The sequence below is a fragment of the Falco punctatus genome, assembly GCF_963210335.1.
Source record: "Falco punctatus genome assembly, chromosome: 5".
Lineage (NCBI taxonomy): Eukaryota > Metazoa > Chordata > Aves > Falconiformes > Falconidae > Falco > Falco punctatus.
The window spans coordinates 43,977,635-44,001,566 of record NC_137584.1 but is presented as its reverse complement, the minus strand read 5'-3'; the positions used below and the strand labels follow the sequence as shown (position 1 = coordinate 44,001,566).

General features: G+C 41.7%; 1 protein-coding gene across 6 annotated transcripts in view; it reads right to left on the bottom strand.

The window, feature by feature from the left end:
- GRM1 (glutamate metabotropic receptor 1) overlaps positions 1 to 23,932 on the bottom strand; it is a 198,803-nt gene that overhangs the window by 52,113 nt on the left and 122,758 nt on the right. For all 6 annotated transcript variants that reach the window (XM_080388235.1, XM_080388236.1, XM_080388240.1 and 3 more), the window contains one exon: positions 21,926 to 22,161. In XM_080388235.1, coding sequence (XP_080244361.1) covers positions 21,926 to 22,161 — 236 coding nt within the window. The remainder of the gene's footprint in view (positions 1 to 21,925; positions 22,162 to 23,932) is intronic.

Here is a 23,932-nt window from a genome sequence, read left to right as displayed (position 1 = left end):
AACATACTCAACTGGCTCTGTATGAGCTTGTGCAGAGATGAGCTAGTGACATAACATGTTCTTGGACAACAATGGAAGGCACATATCTTGCAGTGTCTCGTGTTAAAGAGGAGACCTGACAAACTCGGAACACAACAAATTTGTACCATACGGTCTTGCAAGGAGCAGGACAGAAGCCTGAACTGATCTGTCATTTCAAATCTGGGTCTCTAAAGATAAGAGCTAAAAATTATTCTGGAAACTAAATGACACATGAAAGATGATGAATTTTAGTGGAATTTTAGGATATTTGGCTTAGAAAAATTAGAGCAATTTTATTTGGATGCTTAACTACCTATGTTTTCATCTTTGGACACAGGAGAGAAAATTCAATTAATTTTACAGTTCTGTTTTATCACTGTTCCTCAAAATATTTTTTTTCTTTCATTTTATTTAGAATCATAGAATTTTTTAGGTTGGAAAACACCTTTAAGATCACCAAGTCCAACCATTAAACCAGGACTGCCAAGTCCACCACCAAACCATGTCCCTAAATGCCACATCTGCATGTCTCTTAAATGCCTTCAGGGATGGTGACTCAAGCACTTCCTTGGTCAGCCAGTTCCAGTGCTTGACCAGCCTTTCAGTGAAGAAGTTTTTCCTAATATGCAATTTAAACCCTCCTGTGCAACTTGAGGTTATTTCCTCTCATCCCATTACTTGTTAGTTGGGAGAAGAGACTGACACCCACCTCACTACAAACCTCCTTTCAGGTACTTGTAGAGAGCTTCTGTCCTCCCTGAACCTCCTCTTGTCCAGGCTAAACACCCCCAGCTCCCTCAGGTGCTCCCCATCAGACTTGTGCTCCAGACCCTTCCCCAGCTCCGTTGCCCGTCTCTGGACACGCTCCAGCACCTCAGTGTCTGCCTTGCAGTGAGGGCCCCAACCTGAACGCAGGGTTCCAGGTGCGGCCTCACCGGTGCCGGGTACAGGGGGGCGATCACTGCCCTCGTCCTGCTGGCCACACTGCTTCTGACACCAGCCAGGACGCTGTTGGCCACCTGGGCACACTGCTGGCTCATGCTCAGCTGGCTGTTGACCAGAAACCCCAGGTACCTTTCCACCAGGCAGCTTTCCAGCTGCTCTTCACCTAGCCTGTAGTGCCCCATGGGGTTGGTGTGACCCAGGTGCAGGACCTGGCACTTGTCCTTGTTGATCCTCATACAATTGGCCTCGGCCCATCGGTCCAGCCTGTCCAGATCCCCCTGCAGAGCCTTCCTGCCCTCAAGCAGATCAACATTCCCCCCAGCTTGGTGTCATCTGCAAACATACTGAGGGTGCGCTCAATCCCCTCGTCCAGATTGTCAATAAAGACGTTAAACAGGACTGGCCCCAGTACGGAGCCCTGGGGAACACCACTTGTGACTGGCCACCACATGGATGTAACTCCATTTACTGCCACCCTTCGGGCTTGGCCATTCAGCAAGCTTTTTACCCAGCGCAGAGTACAGCCATCCAAGCCATGAGCAGCCAGCTTCTCCAGGAGAATGCTGTGGCAGATGGTGTCAAGGCTTTACTTAGGTCCAGGTAGACAACACCCACAACCTTTCCCCCATCCACTAGGTGGGCCTTCTTGTCATGGAAGGAGGATCAGACTAGTCAAGCTGGACCTGCCTTTCATAAACCCTTGCTGGCTGGGCCTGATAACCTGGTTGTCCTGTACGTGCTGCGTGATGGCACTCGGTATGATCTGTTCCATAACCTTCCCTGGCACTGAGGACAGAACAGGCCTGCAGATCCCTGGATCCTCCTTCCTGCCCTTCTTGTTGATGGGTGTCACATTTGCTAACTTCCAGTCAACTGGTCTTCCCCACTTTGCCAGGACTGCTGACAAATGATGGAAAGTTGCTAATGGATTTATAGAAACATTTTTTACTGTTATGGCAGTAGCCAGATTAAGTTCTAGATGGGCTTTGGCCCTTCTAACTTTCTTCCTGTATAACTTCATGAAACCCTTGTAGTCCTCCTGAGTTGCGCTGCCCCTTCTTCCAAAGATCATAAACTCTCCTTTTTTCCTGAGTTCCAGCCAAAGGTCTTTGTTCAGTCAGGCAAGTCTTCTTCCCCGCCAGTTCATCTTTTAGCACATAAGGACATTTAGTAATGCCTAATCCTGTCAATAATCATGCCAAACAAAGATTCTATGAAATAATTTTTGCAAAGGATTTCATTTGTTTAAATTCATTTGCCCTTATTGCTTCAGATATTTTACAAATATTGCCTGTTCACTCCCTCCTACATTTATAACATCTCTTACCATTATCTCTCAACAAAGATAACAAAATTATTTAACAAATTTCACTTTAAGGCGCTGCAAAATGAATCACACAGATTATAATGTCTCTCAGTGTAATTAATATAATGATAGTATGTTCAAAACCTGTGCACTAACTGGCTTTCTCTCTTCATATCACCTTAATAACAAGTGCACTCTGTTCATTAATATTGTATGGCTGAATGAAATCCTCACGTCTTGACAGTATAAAGAGGACTTTTGTTCATGTCGCTGTACTCGTTTCCAAATGTAAATCACAGGAAACAATTCAGATTAGTAAAAGTCAGTTATTCTATGTGAAAACATCAAAATACCCATCCATCTCTTTCAGCCCACAATCAAATATAGAGCTACAAGAAGTTCTGAAGTTGTGTTTTCAGAAGCAACTGCCTGTTTTCCAGGCAGTTCCAGCTGTAGCTGACTGCCTGTGCAGGAAAGGCCAGAACTGCTACCTGGTGACCAGAACAAGCAATTGTGGATCAGGGCTGCAGGCTTCACTTATTGTGGGCTGTCTCAATGACTTTGCTGTCTCTACATGCAAGCTAATGTGACAGCAAAAAAATTGTGGAAAAATTAATTAATTTTTTTGTGTGTTTTACCAAGCCAAAAGAGGGTCAGAAAAAAAGACGCTTTGCTTCAATCTCAATTAAAAAAATATTTCTAATTTTCATGAGACAGAATGATAGGCTGAAAATTTTTTCACAGACCATAATAAATGCTTCATTCAACCTACAATAAATAATCCCATTGTGGCAAATTATTTTTTATTGTATGGGTTCTGGACCCAGGAAACCAGTTATTACACTGTTTTCAAACAAAACCAGACCATATGTGTAATGGTTACCCTTCACTTCCTACTTTGATGTCTCTACATTTGCAGCAGGGATGCAAGTTCAAGAGGCAGCTAAATACAGTGAAAAAGAGGAGATAGGACATACAGGGAAGGCAGTAGAAGAGCTATTGAAAAGACACAAGATAAAAAAGGTAACTCAATTCCCATGGTATGTCAACTGTTTGTTTGCCTGGATGAAGCTCCACTACTTGTCAGGTAAGGGTGAGGAAGGATGTATTATTTAAGAAAAGGGATCTTTCCTTAACTGCCTCCTGAGCATCATGTCACCAGTCTATAGAAAGTAATGTAGCACTCCACAGAATTGCCAGTTGCTCTGCCCTTTGGCAAGAAGAGAGGAAGCGGAGCTTTCACTAGTGCAGCTAAAAGGAAGGAGTATCTTACAATATGTGTATTCTACTCCAGATTTCAAAACATGCTGATAAACATTTGACATCTTACAGTACTGTGTAAGATGTGAAGCAATAAATGGAGTTCATGGGGCTGCAGACTTCATTTTCAGGATGTCATTAAATCAGAAAGATTTCGCTTCCATTCATCAAATGGGTTTTATTTCCCCAAGCAAAGAGATTCAATTCATGCAATTATATTTAATGTATTTTTCCCTGAAAAGCTAGGATACAATTACAGTTACCAGTTGAGAGACCCTGCTGTTTTCTTTTGGAGTATGGGGAAACCTGTGGGTCTCCCAGATACCACTGCTTTGTTACATCTGATGAGTGTTGCTTTTTAATTGGGATAAGTGTACTTCTATTCTTGTATAAAACTACAGAGAGAAGTGAAAGCTGTGCAAAAGCTGAACATTCAGCAGAAGCTCCTTCAAAAATTTGCTCTAGAATTCTCTAAAGCATTAGCAGGAAGCTGATTGCAGCAATATTTGTATGCAGTGGGTTATTTATTTTCACTAGCAATGTTGGTCAAATAACTAATGAACCTTCTTCTAGAATGAAGTTGATACTGAATTTAAAAGGGTTTGGGATTTTTTACTTACTTCTACGAACATATCTTTCACAGATGTCAACTCAATGGCTAAAGGAAACCAAAACATTAATTCAGCCATCAAAGGCACAGGTTCTTCTTAATTTCAGATGATTAATACCTAAACTTTAAAAGATTAGTCCCCTTTTTAGATATACTATACACCACCAGTGTCTTCAGTTTCCTTGTGTGTTTTTGTGAGGGCGCCACATTACTCTTTAGTGTTCAAAAAAGAAGTGTCTTCCTTTTGTCTCTCCTTGTGTGTCAGAAGCAGTGGGGAAAGATTTTAATTAAATTTACTTTCTTGGTTCTCCGTATCATGTTATGTAAGCACATTAGGGCTTTAAGAGCTTAGTGTCAAAGTCTCTGGAATGAGGCTGGCATACACAAATACAACAGTGCCACAGTGGAGCTGAAATATTATGAGAAAAGACCGCACAAGCTGCTGACTCATTCATTAATCAGATGCAGGGGGAGTCTCAGAGTCGCTGCACTGGGCAGGAGAAAAGCGACTGAGCGGTCCTGGCAGCCCTACGCCAAGTCTGAATTTGCAGGTCCAGCCCATCCACCGCGCAATCTGAGAGCAAAACAAAAGGAAACCAATTCCTAACTGCTCCTGTATTTCCCAGTCTGCAAGCTTTGCTTAGCAGACACAAGAGTCTGAGGCTTGCTTCCCATCCCTGCCCTTTCTGCCTCTCCCTGTGGACATTCAGACTCACACAACTATATGACTCAAGGAAAAGCAGATTTAAGACATAAACACAAAGCGACAATGCACATAACTCATGCTCACTCTGTGGGAGATGACAAAGATGTGTTCAAATGTGCCTGTGCCCAAGAGAGCAGTGAGAGCTTTCTTTTTACTTCTCCTTTCTAGTGACCCAAAGGAGTGAAGCAGGGGATGAGGACTGTCCTTTCCCAAAGGCTGGCTGCAGCTTCAAGTGAATGCAAGGACTGGGCATGCCTGATATCTGTACCTGACAGTGCTGGGGCAAGCAGGCGAAGCATGTCTGGGTGAAAGATTATATACTCACAAGCACTCCCAGCTGACGTGCAATGCTGCAGCCCCTCTCTGCCTTTGGAGAGAGGCTAGAGGGAAGCTGGAGACCTGTGCAGCAGCTGACAGCATGGTTTTGCCAACACTGCACCACTGGAGTGGGAGGCAGGGAAGTGCAAAACAGGCCTGTGGTTGAGAAGAAGTTCCTTTTCCCCTTCTCCATAAATCTGCATCACCTGCTCTGGTTCTTCTGTTGGCTAGCAGAGAAGAAAGAAAGACAGGAAGGACGGAAGGAAGAAAGACAAATATGATGTCCTGTCTAAGGGCCATGCTAACAGCACAGCTGTCTGCACACCAGCCACCCCCAGAGAGGGCCGTCTCCTCCTTCCCTAGGCTGCCCCTGGCAAGGTGTAGCTTTCTACCATCACAGGTTTGCAATCTACGCAAATTGTCCCCATGCATTTATAATTCCTGTCAGTGAGAGCTGAGAGAAACTTATCATAGAGTCGAAAAGTTGCAAGAATACAGAAAGTGTCCACAGAAAGTATTTATAACAACAAGAAAAAGAGCAGGAAACTGGTCAACAAGCAGAGGACTTCCTACAAGTTAATGCATATGGCACATGCTGTTAAATGCAGGCCTGGAGAGATCCACTTACAGCAGATGGCCTGACAGAAGCTCACCAGCCCAATAAAGCTTCTGTAAGGGGTGACAGTATGGCCTGAAGCCTCTGTGTTTCTTCCCACTGGGCTAAAATTCTTCATAAGGAATTTTACTTAAGAAAAATCCTAGGGTTTAAGGCCCTATGAGGATGATTTTCTGAAATTCTTTCTCCGCTAAACAAACCTGCAAGCGAGTATTTGAAACTTCTGTAGGCATCCACTGCAATAAGCTGTTAAAGGTTTGGCAGGAAATTTTTGCATTGCTTCACTTTGTTCCTAGCTTTTAGTAGAATGATTGTGATGAAATATCTCTGCAGTGAAGGCTGTTTTTTAATGAAATAGAAGCTGAAGGATATAGAGTATAGCTCAGTGCAGGGTGAAAAAAACCCAGCCCCTTTCAAAACAAAAAGAAAGATCCACACACATGGTATCTGTATGTGTTCTTGCAGTGCGATCAGCTTGAGAAATACAATTCACAGAATGTCCAACAGTGAAGCTATATAACAAAAAATCGAAGAGAGTATTAAGTTTTAAGGTTAATTATTACCTCATTTTGGCTATTATCTTAATTCCTGTCCTTTGGAATCAAAAGACTGGAAAAAAACAGAGGAAAATAACTGTCCCTATTTGAGATGTATCAATTTCTGTATCTTTGACTCCCAGGAAAACACAGTTCAGTGTAAGCTGAAAGGGTTTGAAAAGAAACATGAGTTTGGTTTTATGTGCCATTCTTTTCATGGCTGCATTCATGTGCCAAACTGGGACTATACTTACAACTGCCATAATACACATAAAATCATGAACATTCATTATTATGCACATTCTAATGAAGATGTTTTGAATTAAGTCCATCATCAAGTAAGCAAGCTGTAAGGATATTTAACCTACTTGATGATCATAAAAAAAAAAATCAATATACGGCCCTTCTAGCGTATGTAAATCCATCTCCAATTAAAATACTGTGACCACCCATTGGAAGACCCATGGAACTGTCCAGGAATCTGGCATGGAATAACAGCAGCTTATTAGTACCTACAGTCAAATACCCAAGCATAATATTCAAGGCTTAAAACTAGAAATCAATAAAACTATGACTGTGATTCTGAACTTGGGGAATCCATCATCGCATGTGGTTTGGGCTTAAAAAAATCTACTCCAATTCAAATAGGACATAACATTAAATGACAAGTTCATTCCAGAAATGGGCAACATAGAAGATAATCTGAAGTGATTCCAGTGCCTTTCTTAGAGACACAGAGTAATTATTATGAGAGCTTGACAAATAATTATTATGATTGATCTGTTTTTCTTAAAAGCTGGACTGTGTACAAACTGCCTGCAAAATGACCGCAACATGTTCTATTATTTATTTGAAAATATTATTTAACTTCTGCAGCAAGATATTATTTCTCAGCTCCTATTTTAATTAGAAATGAATATTTCCTCTTATAAATAGAAATAAAATATGCCAGCTGATTTTTTCTTTTTTGTTGTTGTTGTTCCTTGATTGAGTGGTTTGTACATGCAATCAGCAAAGACACTGATTTCAAATCCGGATATAGCATTTGAAATCCGTCTTATTAATTCATTAGCTGATTAAATGTTACTACTGACAAAGGAATTTGAATGGTCAAGCTCAGCCTTTTCATTTAAAGGATGTAGGCAACAGCATAGTTATTTTAATGGAAAATTCATGAGCCATGGGAATGGAAAGGAGGGCTTTTGCCCTGTCTTTTCCCAGTCAGAGGCCATATTCTGATCTGGCATCACAATTCCCCAGTCCCAGTTTATTCTTTGACTTTGATTCTTTCTGGTTTTTTAATTATTTTCTCTTCTTCTGTCCCCTGTCTTAGGAATACAACAGGGAATTCAATTTGTTACGTGTGGCCTACAGCTTTTTTTGTCACTCGCAAGCCAACAATAAACTCTCTCTGAGCCTCTCTCTCAGATTCTGCAGGGTCCCAAAGTGCCCGTGCTCCCAAAGCCCCAAGCACCATTTCAATGCAATTGGCTATTGTTGCAGAGACCTTGGATGTGCCTGCTTCTCTTGCTTTCTTTACAACTTTCCTCCAATGCCATCCTGGATCCTAACAGTGTCTCTCTAAGGACAGAATTCCACACAACCATTTTCTACATGACTTGAACTCATGTGGAGGAACAATTAAAAAGAAAGAAAACCCAACCTTTAGTGTTCTCCTCTCCCACAATTATCCTTGCTGTCTTATTTGCACACTACATTAAAGACATATTTAGAACTAATATTCTTAACAGATCTGGTATTTGGAAGAAGTCTAACAGATAATGAGCCGCTGGTACTTTTATTCGAGACAAAAATGAACACATTAAAATCAAGTTCATTTGCAAATTTAAAGAAATATTTGCAAATGTTTGTTATTTGGCTAGCTTTCATCATGCTTTTCACTCAATAATAACAATAATTTAATGATTTTATATTTTAATAATATATTATTAGACATATAATAATATATTATTGCATTATAATAATAACAATAGTGATAACAATAACAGTTAAGTCAGATACCCTTGCAGATACCCTATTGTAACACACAATGACAGAAAAATGAAAAGCACATGAAATAGGACTGATCAAATTTCAAGTGTCATGCTTTTCATCTGAAGCCTGAGACTATCTGAAAGACAGAGACAGAACTCAGTAATTGTGCTGCAGCTTTCGGAACATTAACCACCTTAGATACTTAAATTAGGAACCTGAATACATATTTAGGCACCTAATTAATTGACTTGATTAATACCTGAACTTCTCTAGCTGCTGTTGACTTCCATGGGAATTATGGGAGATCAGTACTGTTAAAAATCAGGCCAATTTATCTAGGTCTCAGAGCATGCATTTCAGGAGCTTAATTTTGGGCATCTTCATCAAAAAGTGCTGGTTCAGAGTTGAAAATAAGCAACCTTCATATTAATCATAGAATGTATTACCACTGAATGGGGCAAAGAAGTTAACAGAAATCTAGTCTCAGCATAAGTTAAATATTCAGCACCAGCACAACACCCAAAACTATTAGTCAGGGTCTTTAGATTGGAGTGGGAAAATATGATGAAGATAATAAAATATACATACTAATTAAGCTATCCTTTCTGGAGATCTCTGCTTCTATCTGGCGTGGAGACGGTAAATAGAACAAATCACATAAACTCTTTTCTGTCCATTGATCTAGACCTGTAAACATCTAAGTGCTAGCTCATGGTTGTCAGTGTATGGGCATGAGATCCTGAGGACTTCCAAGGTATGTGTTAGTACCTCCTGTTAACATCAGAGCAAGGACTCCCCTCATGACAGGATACCAGCTCATGGCTGGCAGGCAGATCTAGCTGGCCTCACTGGTATTTTTCTGTCTTAAATTCGAGTATGAGTCTGAAGAATAGTCAGGAAAGATATCTAATATTTATCATGCTTTAAAATACTATTGATTTAAGATGGGTTTCAGAATTCTTGCATGACAACGTACCACCCAGCAGCCAGTACTACAGGTTCTCTTTTTCTTTTATTATTCTAAAAGAACAAAGCACATCTTCGTCACTTCTGTTCTTAATGTTAAGGTAGTATTAAGAACACCAGCATTAGCTGCACAAGTATAAATCAATATGAACACCAACATGTCTTACCTCTGCAGAAATACAGCTCCCTCCAAATTTGTCCTTTGCCAGGTTTAGTGTTGGTTTTGCATTATTGTTTTGTGTTGTTCTGTGCGTTTTTTTAAACAGACTGCATCCTCACACACAAAAACTTCTGTCTGAAGGGCTAGCTTCCTGGAACCACATGTTTGCATGCCAATGGGGTGGACTTCACACATGCTATGAGGCCTGGGGTCAAAGGCAGCCGCTGCCCCTGCTCTGCAGCTGAGGAGCAAAGCACCCTCTGCCACCACAACTCGTGCCTAGTTGGACTATGTTATCATTTAACAGAGCACACTCACCTTTTTTGGTTAAATCAAGTGTAGTTTTCAAGGACTGTTAGGAGGATCCAAACATTCCCTTGTAACCCTTGCAATGTGCAAGATGTTAATGGCAAATACACAGATCACAAAAATCCACTTTAAGTTCCCCTTAACTGGACATATGCCCAGAGCTGTGTTCAAGTACAGTATCACAGAAAAAAAATATCATTTTAAATCTAAGCTAAGATTAGAAGCTTCTGAATGACATCTGCATGAGAACAATGCATTGCTGATTAGCAGTGAACTAGAGCTAAGCAAATCAGAAGATAAAATAAGTGTCCTTAATCTTTATTCACACATTAAATTCAACAGAAAAACAGAAGCAGGATTCTTTCAGATCTGAAAGAATTTTAAAAGCATTCATTCTAGCATACCTCCTTTTTTCCTGGGTGTAGCTAAATGTGACAATGCAGAAAAAAAGGGCTATGAAGCCCAGCCAAACCCAAATTACTGAAGTACTTGAGATCTAACAAGAAAATGGGCCCTTGTGATGTGAATTTTTAGATAAACTAATCCTGGAAAAACAGACAGAGTAAACTGGCCTTTGCAGAAAGTAGACAGCACACTGCATAGCATGATGTGCAAAGTACTATAGCTTTGAAGAGAACTGCCCTGATTTTCCATCCCTATAGAGCTGAGCCTGAATTCAGAGCTAAATTAAAGGTCTGAACTTGCAGGTTCCTCCAAAGCTGCATTCTATTACATGAATTTCAACAATCTGAGCTGAAGGAAACCTTTGGAAATAATCTTGTCTTGCACCTTGCTGTGCTTCAGTGGCCCTCTCTGGCTCAGCCAGCAGCCCAGCCTAGCTGCAGTAGCTGGTTTCATTATTTTTCCCTAGTTCCCTCCACACTGCACTCTCCCAGACTTTCCAGTATAAGTGGGAAAACAGAAGTTTATTCTGGCAGCACTACTCTTTGGAGCACACGCCTTCTATCAGGTTATTCTCCCTATGGATACCAATACGGCTTATTCTGAGCAGGAAATTTTGTGCTTTGTATGGTACAGTTTCACTACTCTGGCTCATAATTTATTGTTCTTTATACCACTGCTTGTCCAAGATCTATTAAAGGAACCCATTGATTTTTAGAACTCTATTTCTATTTTTCAGAAAATACTCTTGTGCATGAATGGCATCTCTCAGCTGCAGCTAGACATGTGTGAATGTGTGGGTTTGTGCCTACACATGTTAACCTCTACTTGTATCTCCTTTGCACCTGTATTTGTGGGGTAATACTGCCAGTAATGACCACCTGTAAAATTGCAAGCTGAGTTTAAAAACTTTCCAGGTAAATGAAGGGAAGAAATGATCCAATAAAAGACCAGGAGGGCTGACAGAAGGCAGTTGGCCTTGTTTTCAGGTCAGTTACCTGTGTTATTTCATCTGGTTTACTTAATGGTTTGGTTAAATGCTTATATCTAGGCTAATTGTTCTGATGTGTGACCTGCACAAACTTTTGACTTCTAGGAACAAGTAAATTCATTTTAATTGTGTGCTTTTGTCCTCACCATGCTCCTGATACAAGTTCAAAGCACCTATGACAGTCTGGGCAGTCAAGAGTGCCCCTGTCACTCTCCAGGCACAGGAGACAGGAGCTCCAAGGAGGCACAAGGGAGCATGATTCATGTGTCCTGTTCCCTTGCAGCACCATTGATTTACTCGCATAACAGGGAAGGCTGAATGTTACAAGCCTACCCAAGGATTGTTTTCATCCCAGAAGTGGAAAATCTGACTGTTAAAACCCACAATGGAAAATGTAGGTGTAAATTTTACATTCAGAAAAAAATTCATATATCCTGCTGTAATATGTATGTGTTCTGCAAACTGTCTTCTATGCTGTTTACACACCTATATGTATACTGCTTCCTTCCTTTATTTGATGATGATTTAATTTTTTCATGGATCTCAAAAGAGGAAAAGTATTTATCGTTATTGTATTTTGATTGACAGCTTGGCTTTAAAGTATTTTTTGAAATATAAAATATTAGATAAATGTAGCTGTTTTCTTCCAAACACAGAAATAAGAAGCTAGAAGCAAATGAACAAAAGCCTGACTATAGATAATGTCTTCCTCAAATAATTCATATGATTTATCACAGATAAGCATGTTATTAATCTTCCTCTTCTTTAAGTTTTAAAAGCTGTCTGTAACCTTGTCTGGGAAATAAAATGAGACTACAGCTCTCCTGTCTTGCCTGTTGTAAAAAAGCCATGACTAAAAAGTGTAGCAAACAGAGTCCTTTCAGACAAGTTGTCCCTAATAGGCTTTACTCTAGGTGCCCATGACACTGAGATCAGTTTTGATCACTACTGTGAGAGATTCCTAGGATCTCCTGCCTCATACTGAGGACAAAGAGAATGATACAGAAGTCAGCTCCTTCTCTACCACAGGGACATAAGTATATAATGAGAATCCAGAGCAGGGATTAGGGAGGGCAATTCACAAGATACATAAGGTACAATACATCCTGAAGAAGTCATGTCATGTCAATAGCTTGGTTCCTTCTTCAAAAGCTTATAAATGTGTCTCCTGTACACTGCACAGGTAATTTACAAACAGTGACTGATCTTTCAGAGTGTGTGCTCAGGCTAATGTCTTATAATTAACTTTTCTGACCTACTGCAGTGAAAATAGCTCCTACTGTAGGTGCTTCTGCTGATGCAAAGTCTCATGGGACAGGTGCTCCATGGGGGAGCCTTGCAGGTGTTGAGATTAAAGGAATGTTCTGAGAAACATCTATGAACACCTCTGACACAGCAGAATGAGCCCTAATAATGTCTGCTGGATCTAACTTGTCCAACTCAAAACATAACCTGAAAGACAGAAAACCACTCAGATCAACTGTCACTGGAAATGCATTCACCCTTTCAGCAACACATAGAAAAAAGCAAGTACATGTCCTGGAGTGCTTTGTCCATTGATAGAATATTAAGGCCCCATGTTATGTCAATCAAAACTAAGATTGATCTAAAGAAAAAAAAAATTTTTGATTAAGAGAGGCTCTGAACTACATTACTGGTAGACTGAATGTAGTCTGAAAGATGTATTAGCCAAATACAAAACTGTCTGAGGATGGGAACAGGTCAGCCATCAGCTTTTTTTCTTCCTACCTGGTGCAATAAGTGCAATCAAGGAACACTTCACAGACATACAAACATGATAGTTGTGAGTAGAGGCTCTATAGATCTTCCAAAAAGATGTTACTATCCAATGTCAGAAACAACTCCACCCTCACCGAAACTAAGGATTTTGTCTATATCTGGATGAGATAAAAACTTTCTAACAAGTGGGTGATGATGGTGGCAAGCATTTAGAATGCTTTTCAGAGAAATTTTAATTAAAGGCAAACAAGTCAAGCTGGCTCCCAAAGCACCTTTTGAAATGACTGGATTTAGTAGCTTGGGTATAATGTCCCACAGACATAAATATACTAATCCTGTACTTGAGCTGGTATGTTTGTGTAACACTGCACCGTTCCTTGTGTGTGTGCCTGTGTGGGTCTCATACCTAAACCACCTCTGCACCATGCTCTACACCTCCTTCAGATTACGGCTATACTAAGAAAAGTCAATGATTCAAGGTCTTTACAGTGACAAAATAGTCTATTTTTCCTGTAATTTTTGTCTCAAGAAGTATGACTCTGCATTATTCATACCAAAGCATAAATGCCTTTTCTGCAATATTTAATCTTCCTCACAAGCTCTTTTCTGCTATGATTATTATGTTCTACCCAAGATTTGACATGCTATGAAGATTTACAGTAGACATTCAGAACTACTTAGGTGTGATGAAAGCTTATGTCCTCTTTCTGAGCGAGTCTACTGATGCAGAAAGAAGGAAAGAAAAAATATTTCTTGGTACCAAAGTTGACACAAGAATATGGTGGCTGTACAGGTCCTTATCAGGAATGAAAGCAAGCAGCATCCTGGTTTAGAACTGATAGCACAACTGCAGCATGTGATGACCTTCCCACTACCACCACTCTACTTTGCACTCATTAGGCTGCGTCTAAAATACCGCATACAGTTTGTGAACCCCCAATACAGAAAGACTGATAACCTGGAGCACATTCAGCAGAGGGCCATCAGGATGATCCGAAGCTCCAGTCCTTGTCCTTTGAGAACAGGCTGAAGGACTTGTGCTTGTTCATCTTGGACAAGAGATGGCTACAGGGGAACCTTACAACAGCCCCTCATACCTACAGGGTGGATATAGAGGAGAGAGAGAGACGTTCTTCATGGTGAAGCACGGTGAGAGGATAAGAGATGATGGGCATAACTTGAAACAAGAGAGGCTCAGAGTCGATAGGAGGTAAAACTTTTTCACATTCAAGTAGTGGAACATATTTCCCAGAGACACTGTGCCACCTTCATCCTTGGAGGTTTTCAAGGACCCAATGAATAAAAGTCCTGAGCAACCTAGTTCAAAATCGTAACTTAAACTGCTTTGAGCAGTGGGTTGGACTACAGTCTTCCTGAGCTACCATCCAGACAGAGTAATTCTGTAATGCTGGCTGCACTCAAACTGATTGTAGTTCCCTTGGACAAAGACAGGAATTAGCAGATAAAGTGATCCTTGTGGCATGACCAAGGTATGAGTAAGCACCCTACAGGGACCTTGAACTGTGATCTCCTTTGAAACAAAAAAAGGTCTACATTTCTTTTTCTTGTCCGCCACAAACACATTCATAGAATCATAGAATCGTTTAGGTTGGAAAAGACCTTTAAGATCATCAAATCCAACTGTTAACCCAGGACTGCCAAGTCCACCATTAAACCATGTCCCTAAATGCCACACCTGCACATCTTTTAAATACCTCCAGGGATGGTCATTCCACCATCTCCCAGGGCAGCCTGTTCCTATGCTTGACCAGCCTTTCAGTGAAGAAATTTTTCCTGATATCCAATCTAAACCTCCCCTGGCACAATCTGGGTACATTTCCTCCTTTCAGGTACTTGTAGAGAGCTTCTGTCCTCCCTGAACCTCCTCTTGTCCAGGCTAAACACCCCCAGCTCCCTCAGGTGCTCCCCATCAGACTTGTGCTCCAGAACCTTCCCCAACTCCATCGCCCGTCTCTGGACACGCTCCAGCACCTCAGTGTCTGCCTTGCAGTGAGGGGCCCAACCTGAACGCAGGGTTCCAGGTGCGGCCTCACCGGTGCCGGGTACAGGGGGGCGATCACTGCCCTCGTCCTGCTGGCCACACTGCTTCTGACACCAGCCAGGACGCCATTGGCCGCCTTGGCCACCTGGGCACACTGCTGGCTCATGCTCATGGCTGTCACCCAGCACCCCCAGGCCCTTTCCCACCAGGCCCTTTCCAGCCGCTCTGCCCCAGCCTGTAGCGCTGTGTGGGGCTGGTGTGACCCAGGTGCAGGACCCGGCACTGAGCCCTGCTGAACCTCATGCAGTTGGCTGGGCCCATCCAGCCTGTCCAGGTCCCTCTGCAGAGCCCTCCGGCCCTCAAGCAGATCAACGCTCCCACCCAGCTTGTGTCATCTGAAATGTACTAAGGGTGCACTCAATCCCCTCGTCCAGTTCACTGATAAAGATATTAAACAGGACTGGCCCCATTACGGAGCCCTGGGGAACACCACCTGTGACTGGCCACCACATGGATGTAACTCCATTCACCACCCCCCTTTGGGCTCAGCTGTCCAGCCAGATTTTTACCCAGCGCAGAGTACAGCCATCCCAGCCATGAGCAGCCAGCTTCCCCAGGAGAATGCTGTGGCAGATGGTGTCAAAGGCTTCACTAAAGTCCAGGTAGACAATATCCACAGCCTTTCCCTCATCCACTAGATGGGTCATCTTGTTCTAGCAGATCAGGTTCTTTAGGCAGGACCTGCCTTTCATAAACCCTCACTGGCTGGGCCTGATCCCCTGTTGTCCTGCATGTGCCACATGACAGCACTCAGGATGATCTATCTGCTCCATAACCTTCCCTGGCACATTAGAGGCCTGTAGCTCTCCAGATGCTCCTTCCCGCCCTTCTTGTAGATGGGCATCACATTTGCTAACCTCCAGTCTTCTGGGACCTCCCCAGTTTGCCAGAATTGTTGATAAATGATGGAGAACAGCTTGGCGAGCTCCTCCATCAGCTCCCTCAGTACCCTCAGGGGGATCCCATCCTGCCCATAGACAAGTGCATGTCTAAGTGGAGCAGCAGTTCACTAACAGTTTCCTCCTGGACTGTGGGGGCTTCATTCTGCTCCTCCTCATCCCCGTTCTCCAGCACAGGGGGCTGAGTACCCAGAGGGAAGCTCGTCTTACTATTAAAGACCGAGGCAAAGAAAGCATTAAGTACCTCAGCCTTTTCCTCATCCCTTGTGGCAACGTTCCCCGCCACATCCAATAAAGGATGAAGATTATCCTTGGCGCTCCTTTTGTTTCTAATGCATTTGTATAAACATTTTTTGTTATCTTTTATGGCAGCGGCCAGCCCAAGTTCTAGCTGGGCTTTCACATCTAATCTTCTCCTTGCATAACCTTGTGACATGCTTACAGTCCTCCAGAGCTGCCTGCCCCTTCTTCCAAAGGTGGTACACTCTCCTTTTTTCCCTGAATTCCAATCAAAGCTCTCTGTTCACTGAGAAATAATCCTTCTCCTCAAAGATCAATTGAATTGATGAATGAATCATGAATTGCCCACTTTGTTCCACTTCGCTCTGTTGAAAAATATCTGCACTGATTGCCTGCCAATGTATTTTTTCGTCCCAGCAGATGAACTGCTGTGAGCATAATCTGATGTTTGCATCAGTTCCATAACCAATTTCATAACTGTCTCTTGTGGTGCAGAGGACTACTCATCCCACCCAGTTTACATAAGCTACAGCGATTGTATTATCTGCCAAGAGGTGAACAAGGCATTCTGTAAATGAGCAGTTAGACCTCCATAGGAGAGTTTGCACTGCACTGAGTTCTACATTTCTGCAGAAGTCTAACTTGCATTTAATTCTGGCCTACGTAGACTCAACAAGTCCAACAGAGAAGTATTTGTCATTGTAGATTTGTCAGGAGAGAAACACTTTCATCCAGGCTGTTTCTATCAGATCAGGGAGGAAAAAAGATCCTACAGAACTGCTGGAAAGGTATCTGAACTCTGTTGCCAGACATACAGAGTCTACCACCTAATCTTGCTGTCAGCATACAAGCTCTGTATGATCTCCAGAATGTGGAAAATGCTGAGTTGTCTGATGAACTGAGAGAAGTTGTGACTGTTGCTTGGGGCAGTGCCTGAGGTTGTCTGCTAAGGGAACTTAGCAGGTTCATCCTGAGTTAGGTGGCTTCTTAGTATCTCAAATTCAGAAACAGCTTTTTTCTGTTAGTGTTAAAACAGCCTGCTCTGTTCTGACATTTCATCTGAAGGGCATGAAGGATGATGTGAAGTTCTGAAGCTCACGATGAGTCAGGGGTCCATGCAGAGTTGCAGGACATGCTTTGTTTCCTAAAGAGTGTAGCTACTACATGAAACACATTGAAAGTACTTTAGTGGCATGGACAGCTTAAGAACAATTCTATACTGGAAGTGGTTTTGGCCTGCTTAGATAACGAGGAAAGTACAGGAGAATGATCATATACAAATACCTCTTTTCTACTGCGGTGCGTTGAACTGGGCTGGTGGGTAGGCACCCACCAATCCACTCTCTCATTCCCTCTCCTCAGCTGGATGGGGGATAGAAAATAAAACTAAAAAATCATGGGTCAAGATAAATGCAGTGTAATAAAGAAAAGGCCATGCATGGAAGTGAAGGAGAACAGAAACATTTACTCTCTGCCTCCAACAGGGGTATGGCCAGGCACTTCCTGGAAAGTAGGGCCTCAGTATGTAGCAGTTTCTTCAGAAGAGAAATGCCTTAATAAGAAATGCCCCCCACCCCCCCTTCTTTTAACTTCTATTGCTGAGCACATCGTCATATGCTGTGGAAACTTTGGTCAGTTTGGGCCAGCTGTCGTGGTTATGTCCCCTCCCAACCTTTTGCCCACTCCCAGCCTTTGAGGGCAGGGAGAGGACGGGGAGAGAGCCTCAGTGCTCTGCAAGCACTGCTCAGCAATGGCTAACACACTGGTGTGTTTTCAACACTTTTCTAACTATAAATACAAAACACTGCACTATGAGGGCTGCTATGGAGAAAGTGAACTCCATCCAAGCCAGATCCAATACATCTACGTATAAGAAAATTTCTAGGCTTGAATTCTGTTGTGTTGAGGAAGAATATTTCCTACAGCAGAGAGAGAGAGAGAAGGGGGTGGGGGGAGTAGGGAGAGAGGCATTCCCTTATGAGAGGCATTTGTCTATAACATTAGCAAAGAATGAGTCAAAAATAGCTCCCACTCATTTGGCTGCCACCCAAGTAGGAAAAGTTGTTTAATTTTTGCAAGAAAGGATGATCCAAAAGAGCAGTCGCTGCAAAACTCTCGATGATCTCCTTCTCTTCCCAAGAATTTGTGCTACTATGATGTAGTCCTAGTACGTTCCCACAAACTATTCTGAAAATAAGGCCAAATGTTAGGCATCCCACAGACTTCACAGAGTAGAACACACTTGGACGTGTTTCCTTCCAGTAGTGTTTAGACTAGGAAGACTTTTTTTCCCAAAAAATACACATGTACATTCAGAGCTCAGTGTAACATGAGAATTCCTGAAGGACAACATCTGGCTTCTCAGGGACTGAATGAGGGAATTCAAGCAGTAATTCCTGTCATCAGAGAAGAGGGATTTCTAGGAACTGGCTTTCCCTTGCTTTGTAGAGAGCCTGCAGTGCTAAGCTAGTGCTGACTCAACAGTAACAGGGTGTGAGAAATTGTGAATGCAGCTGCTGTAATTGCTTGAGGAGAAGTCCTTGCCTATCCATGAATGCTAAAAATTGAACTTTACATTCCAGTGGCAATTCTGAATAAATCATTTGGTAAAGTGATTAGGTTGTATATGAGCAAATTATATCGGGCAGGCAGTAATTGAAGATTCTCAAATACAGAATTTGTAGTTAATCTCCTTTTCACAATGGATTGGTCCAAGTATTCTGAATCTTTTAATAAGGTGGTTGGAGAACAGCACCGCCTTTTCTTTTTTTGTTTCTGGCTGCTCCTAGGCAACCCACTGCTGGGTAGATACAAGTACACCTTGATCCCCTAAATATCACAAGTATTTTTGTACTTGGTTTTCTTTTTCATTAGGTAGCTTCCTGAGATGTTAACTTTCCAGACAGGAATGATGAACTTCAGCAGTCTACTGCCTTTGACTTAATTTCTGTCTATGCAAAATTCTACTTCTGGAACACAGAACAGATCAGGACCCAGAGACAGTCACAATGCATGCTAATAATGTGCATGGACTCCTGGGACCACAGGGGACTTAGCTTTTCCCATAACGTGAGACCTTATGTATCTTGTTACAGGAATATTGATGGAATACTGTGAAGTAAGAGCAAAAGATCTTAGATGTAAAGGGGTTAAGGTGCTTGATACCATTATTCAATACTGATAATATTCCTGAAGTGAAGCAGTAGTAACAGCAGTACTTAAATCTGTAGTACCACAAAGTCAGAACTTCATCTATTGATACTTTTAATGGATATCAAATATTAGTGCTTATTATTTATTGAGCAGTATGGATTATCTCTTTCAAATTTGTGCATGGATCTACTTTGTGAAGGAGGGAAGAAGCAATTCTGAATTCCCGACTCCTTTTTCTTTCACAGAGAGTTTGTGAAAAGGCCTGTTTCCAAACCTGTGAGAGGCAAAGAAAGCAGTTTCTTGGCACTATCATACGTAGACCTACTTGGAGAGAAAGGCTCCACTAGCAAGCTTTGAAGCTGTTAGTATTTGAAGTGACATTGTTAACCCTGAAGAAAGGTCAGATAAAGATACGTGTGCAGAAAGCCCTGGTGGTGCCAGACAGTCACCAGTCAGCTCTGTGCAGTTAAATAAAAATAAATACAATATTTTATTGTCCCCAGACTTACTGGGGACATGTAGGTCTCTTGATTCTCTAGGTATGCAATTATTGGGAATAGATACGTTGTGGTGATTCCCTTTGGTGATTTGAGATCTTTATGAACTTCTTAGTTGTGTGTGACACGTCTGAGGGTTAGTGTTACCACCAAATTTAAGAGCTGACTGATTTTCAGCAAAACCTAAAAAGTATTGTACATTTTGAGGCTTCATGCAAAACCTTAATGCTTTTTAGAGGAAAGATGTCCGAGTGCCTGAACTGTGACTATTAACTGTCAGAATCTACCAATATAAACAAATGTTTTTATGTTTCATTAGTATTATCAGAATGTAGTGGTTCCTGTCTCTGATACCTTACACCTTGAGAAGCACAGAAGACCAAGGCAGGCATGTTACAGCACCTCTGCAGCACCCTCTCCAGTATCCGGTGGCTTCAGCCTTAGAATGTCCTGAGCCAGTTTGGGGTGGGATTTTTTTTCCCAAGAAACAGCCCTTATTGGTTATCTTCTGTGAATTTGTTTCACTGCCTTTTGGCTCAAGTTTAGTCTACAGCAACCACTGTCTGTAAACTGATCTGCACATTCTGTGCAGAAGTATCCCGTCTTGGCCATTTTGAACTTCACCACCTGGTATTTGCCTTTGATGCAGCAGATTAAGAATGACTATGCTGGTTCAAACTGAAGTTTTTACTTTCATAACCAAACAGAGGCTAGATAACAAATTACCTGTGTATACAACAGCTGCTGAGATTCTTCAAAATGAGACTTTTTTATAGAATACCAGCATGAAATCTATTTTTGTGAATAGAATGAACAAAAAAAATTGCGATCTTAAGCTTCTTAAGAAACAAGGCTATGCACTTGCACTGTGCATCAGTCATTCACCTTCTCCTTAGTAATTTCTGCCCATGTGGGTTTATATTAACTCATTTGCCTGAGTTGAAGCAGTCTCAAAACCAATTAAATATATATACCATAAATCAACATTTTGGTAGAGTCCATAGTTAATGACTCCTTTGAGGAAAAATTATCAGTATAACCTCAACATTTATTTAGCCCGTCTGGCTTGCCATTAGCCCATCAGCACCCAGATGGTCCAGCCTGGCTACCAGTCAGTACATCAGGCCAGGTTTGAGTCAATGACAGTATTTGATGTTATGTCTCAGCTGTTAGTAAGAGAACCTGGGGGAAACAAAAGGTAATGCAGAAGCTGTTGTTCGGAAGTGTTACTGATGGAGAAGGGAAGAACCAGAAACACTATAGGAATTCAGCTCAGGGAGCACGTGAAGACCAACTGAGATTACTGCTACAGGATCGAGGCGGTGGACAGGTAAAGAATAGGACAGAAATCCAGGGGAAGTCAAGCTTCATTAGTTTTGTTGCTAACAGACTAACTTCCTTACTATCAGAGTACACAGTTTTTGACTAGAAATGAAATATTTACTAACTACAAACAAAATACTTAAAAAATTATTCAGCAAGTATTTCCAGAAAAGTGATCACCTCTCTCACTCAAGTTACTAATAAATTTAATCATAGTGAAATATTTAAATTATTTTCTTAGATTCTGCCATGGAAGAAAAAACTCGTCTATGCAGAGATACACTTCTCTTGCTATGAGGCGAGCTTTACTTCTATTTGTAGGACAGTGTGTTTTTTTTATAAGTGCTCCATAGTGAAAACAAACTGTAAATGTTTTAATGGGTGAAGAAAAGTAAGGGCAAAACAGATGACTGGCCAATTTTAAGACTCATCAATTTTCCTTAGAATTTATTTTCTGCCGTAATATTTTCTATAAATTTCCTGATTATTATTCAGCTTATCAGAAAAAAAATGACTTTGAGGAAAGAAGTTTAAATCTGTTCCTGTTTTTGTTAAAATGTGATGGTTGCTTATTTTTTACAAACTATATTACAAACTTGGACACTTTTGTCAGCCTCAGCATAGCCATAAAACATGAAAAGGAACAAATCACTCTGTAACAGAGCAGATCTAAATTGAAAGGAGGCTGTGCAACCAGTGCCAGACATATTCCCACCAGAGCTGAGACTTATATACATACAATTTGGGGTTGGCATGTTTCACTGGTGATTTATACATTAAAAAAACCACAACAAAACAAACAAACAACAACCAAAAAAAACCCCAAAGACAATTTTTTGCCAGAGCACAGGAAAATAGCTGACAAGTTACCAGTGCAGTTCTTCTGGAAGTTGGGATTTTCTAGTGGGTGCCCCGGGATGCGACATTGAAATCTGTGCTGCCAGAACTCAGGAAACCAGGGGTTGCGGGTGTTGGTGTCCAGACGTAGCTTCAGATAGTAGTCATCAAACGCCAAGACCTCTGGAGACTGCAGTTTGATAGTGATGCCTCCATTTGCTTCAGGTTCGTAACCTTCAATGACTTCATCTCTGTCTGCCCAGCCGTCACTGAAAAGAGGGAAAAACCCGCTTATTACACAAAGACAGAAAGCTTGTTTTGATAAAACAACCAGCTAAAAGCACGCCAGCACCCTCAGAAACAAGTGATTAAGGGGGAATCAAAAAGTAAGTCTAAAATTCAGGCAGAGAGGGAAAGAAGAAAGCACAGTGATGGAGACTTGTAATGAGCAGTCTGACTGATTTCATGCAGAGTCCCCATTAACCCATCTGGAATGATGAGGATTTATACTTGTCCCTCTGGAAGGTGGTTTTGGGCATAGCTTCCGGTGTGATGTCTTTATAACTGAAGAGATTCTGCCTTATTTAGGCTGTCCTGTAAGGGGTGGAAACTGAAAGGATTAATATTGATGGAAAGGAAACTGAGCCAGAATCCTGGGTGTTTTGCAGAAGAGATCTCAGCATGCACAGATCTTATAGCTAGAAGAGTAATTCAAATAAAACATAAAGTGAAAAATGCATTGTGTTGGAAGAGAATAGAAGAAGAATACTTGATAAGGTTGGCCAAACTAAAAAGAAAACCACATGCTATTCTTGCACTGCATGGGATTTGTGATAAGAGAGGAAAAAAAGCATGTTCTTTTTTTTTTTTAACAAACAATGGCTTTCTATTTTACTTCTCTGTTTATTCATGTAAAAGATACTTTCAAAAACCTGAAGATAAAACTCTTTCTCGACAACGTTATTTCATGTAAAGTCTATTTTCACAGGTTTGAACAAAGTCCATTGAGCTTCGCATCTGAGTTTTGGTTTAGTTCTTTTAACAAGAAGTCCATTGATTTAGTGTCATTCTCCAATTCTTATTAGGGTCCCCAAAGAACAGGGCTATTACAGTCTAATTTAAGTGCAAATATACGTTGGCCATTGCTTAATTTTAAGATGCTGGGCATGTCACGAGAGAAACAGATTATTCTGGCACCTCAGATCTAGCTCTATCCACTCAGAATCAGATCAGTGGCACTGCTGCTGTGAAAAGCAGACAGATGAAGCACTTTCAGTGACAAAAAGCTCAAGAGGAAAAATGCAGCTAACCATGAAAAGAGAAGTCTCTGGTTCACCCAAAAGAGTGAACTCCAGACAGACTGGAAGCAGGTCCTTGTTAGGAGTCTCTTACACACAGCCTTGAGAAGAGCATCGGAGTGCAGACCATACCAGCTGAGCGCATTTATGAGACACTCAGCATAGATGTGCCTGGGACTCCACAATCGAAAATTGACAAGATTTGAAGAAGCAAGCTCTGTCACAGTCCTAGTCAAACAGGTGCAAAGTGACTGTGCATTGGGCATGTGTGAGTCTTTGGTCCTCAGCCACCAGACTAAGCAGCTGCATGGTTCTCTCACATTAGCTGCTGCATCTGTGCTGTAGGCACCTGGAAAAAAATGGCAGGTCTCCGTGAAAATACAAGAAAGCCCAGATACTGAATGCTTTCTATATGGGACACACAACCCAAGCCTCTGTTACAGGAAGCTATTTAAGACAAGGGTCATCTGGCAGCCCACTGAGCGACTGATCAACAGATTCCTTTCAACCTGTGCCTGGGGACTCACAAAGCTATACTTTAACACAGCACTACATGAGACCTCTGAGCCAGGATTTCTTCTTTGTTTCCCCCTTTGCCAAGCCCTTGCTGTAGAACTGCCCAAGTTTTCTGAGCTTACAACCCACTGACCAATATCTTCATATAGCCAATCAGCAAGCGATACACGTGTATGCATGTTGCATCTCATACGTGGTATGAGAGTGGAGAGCAAGGGGAGGTGCA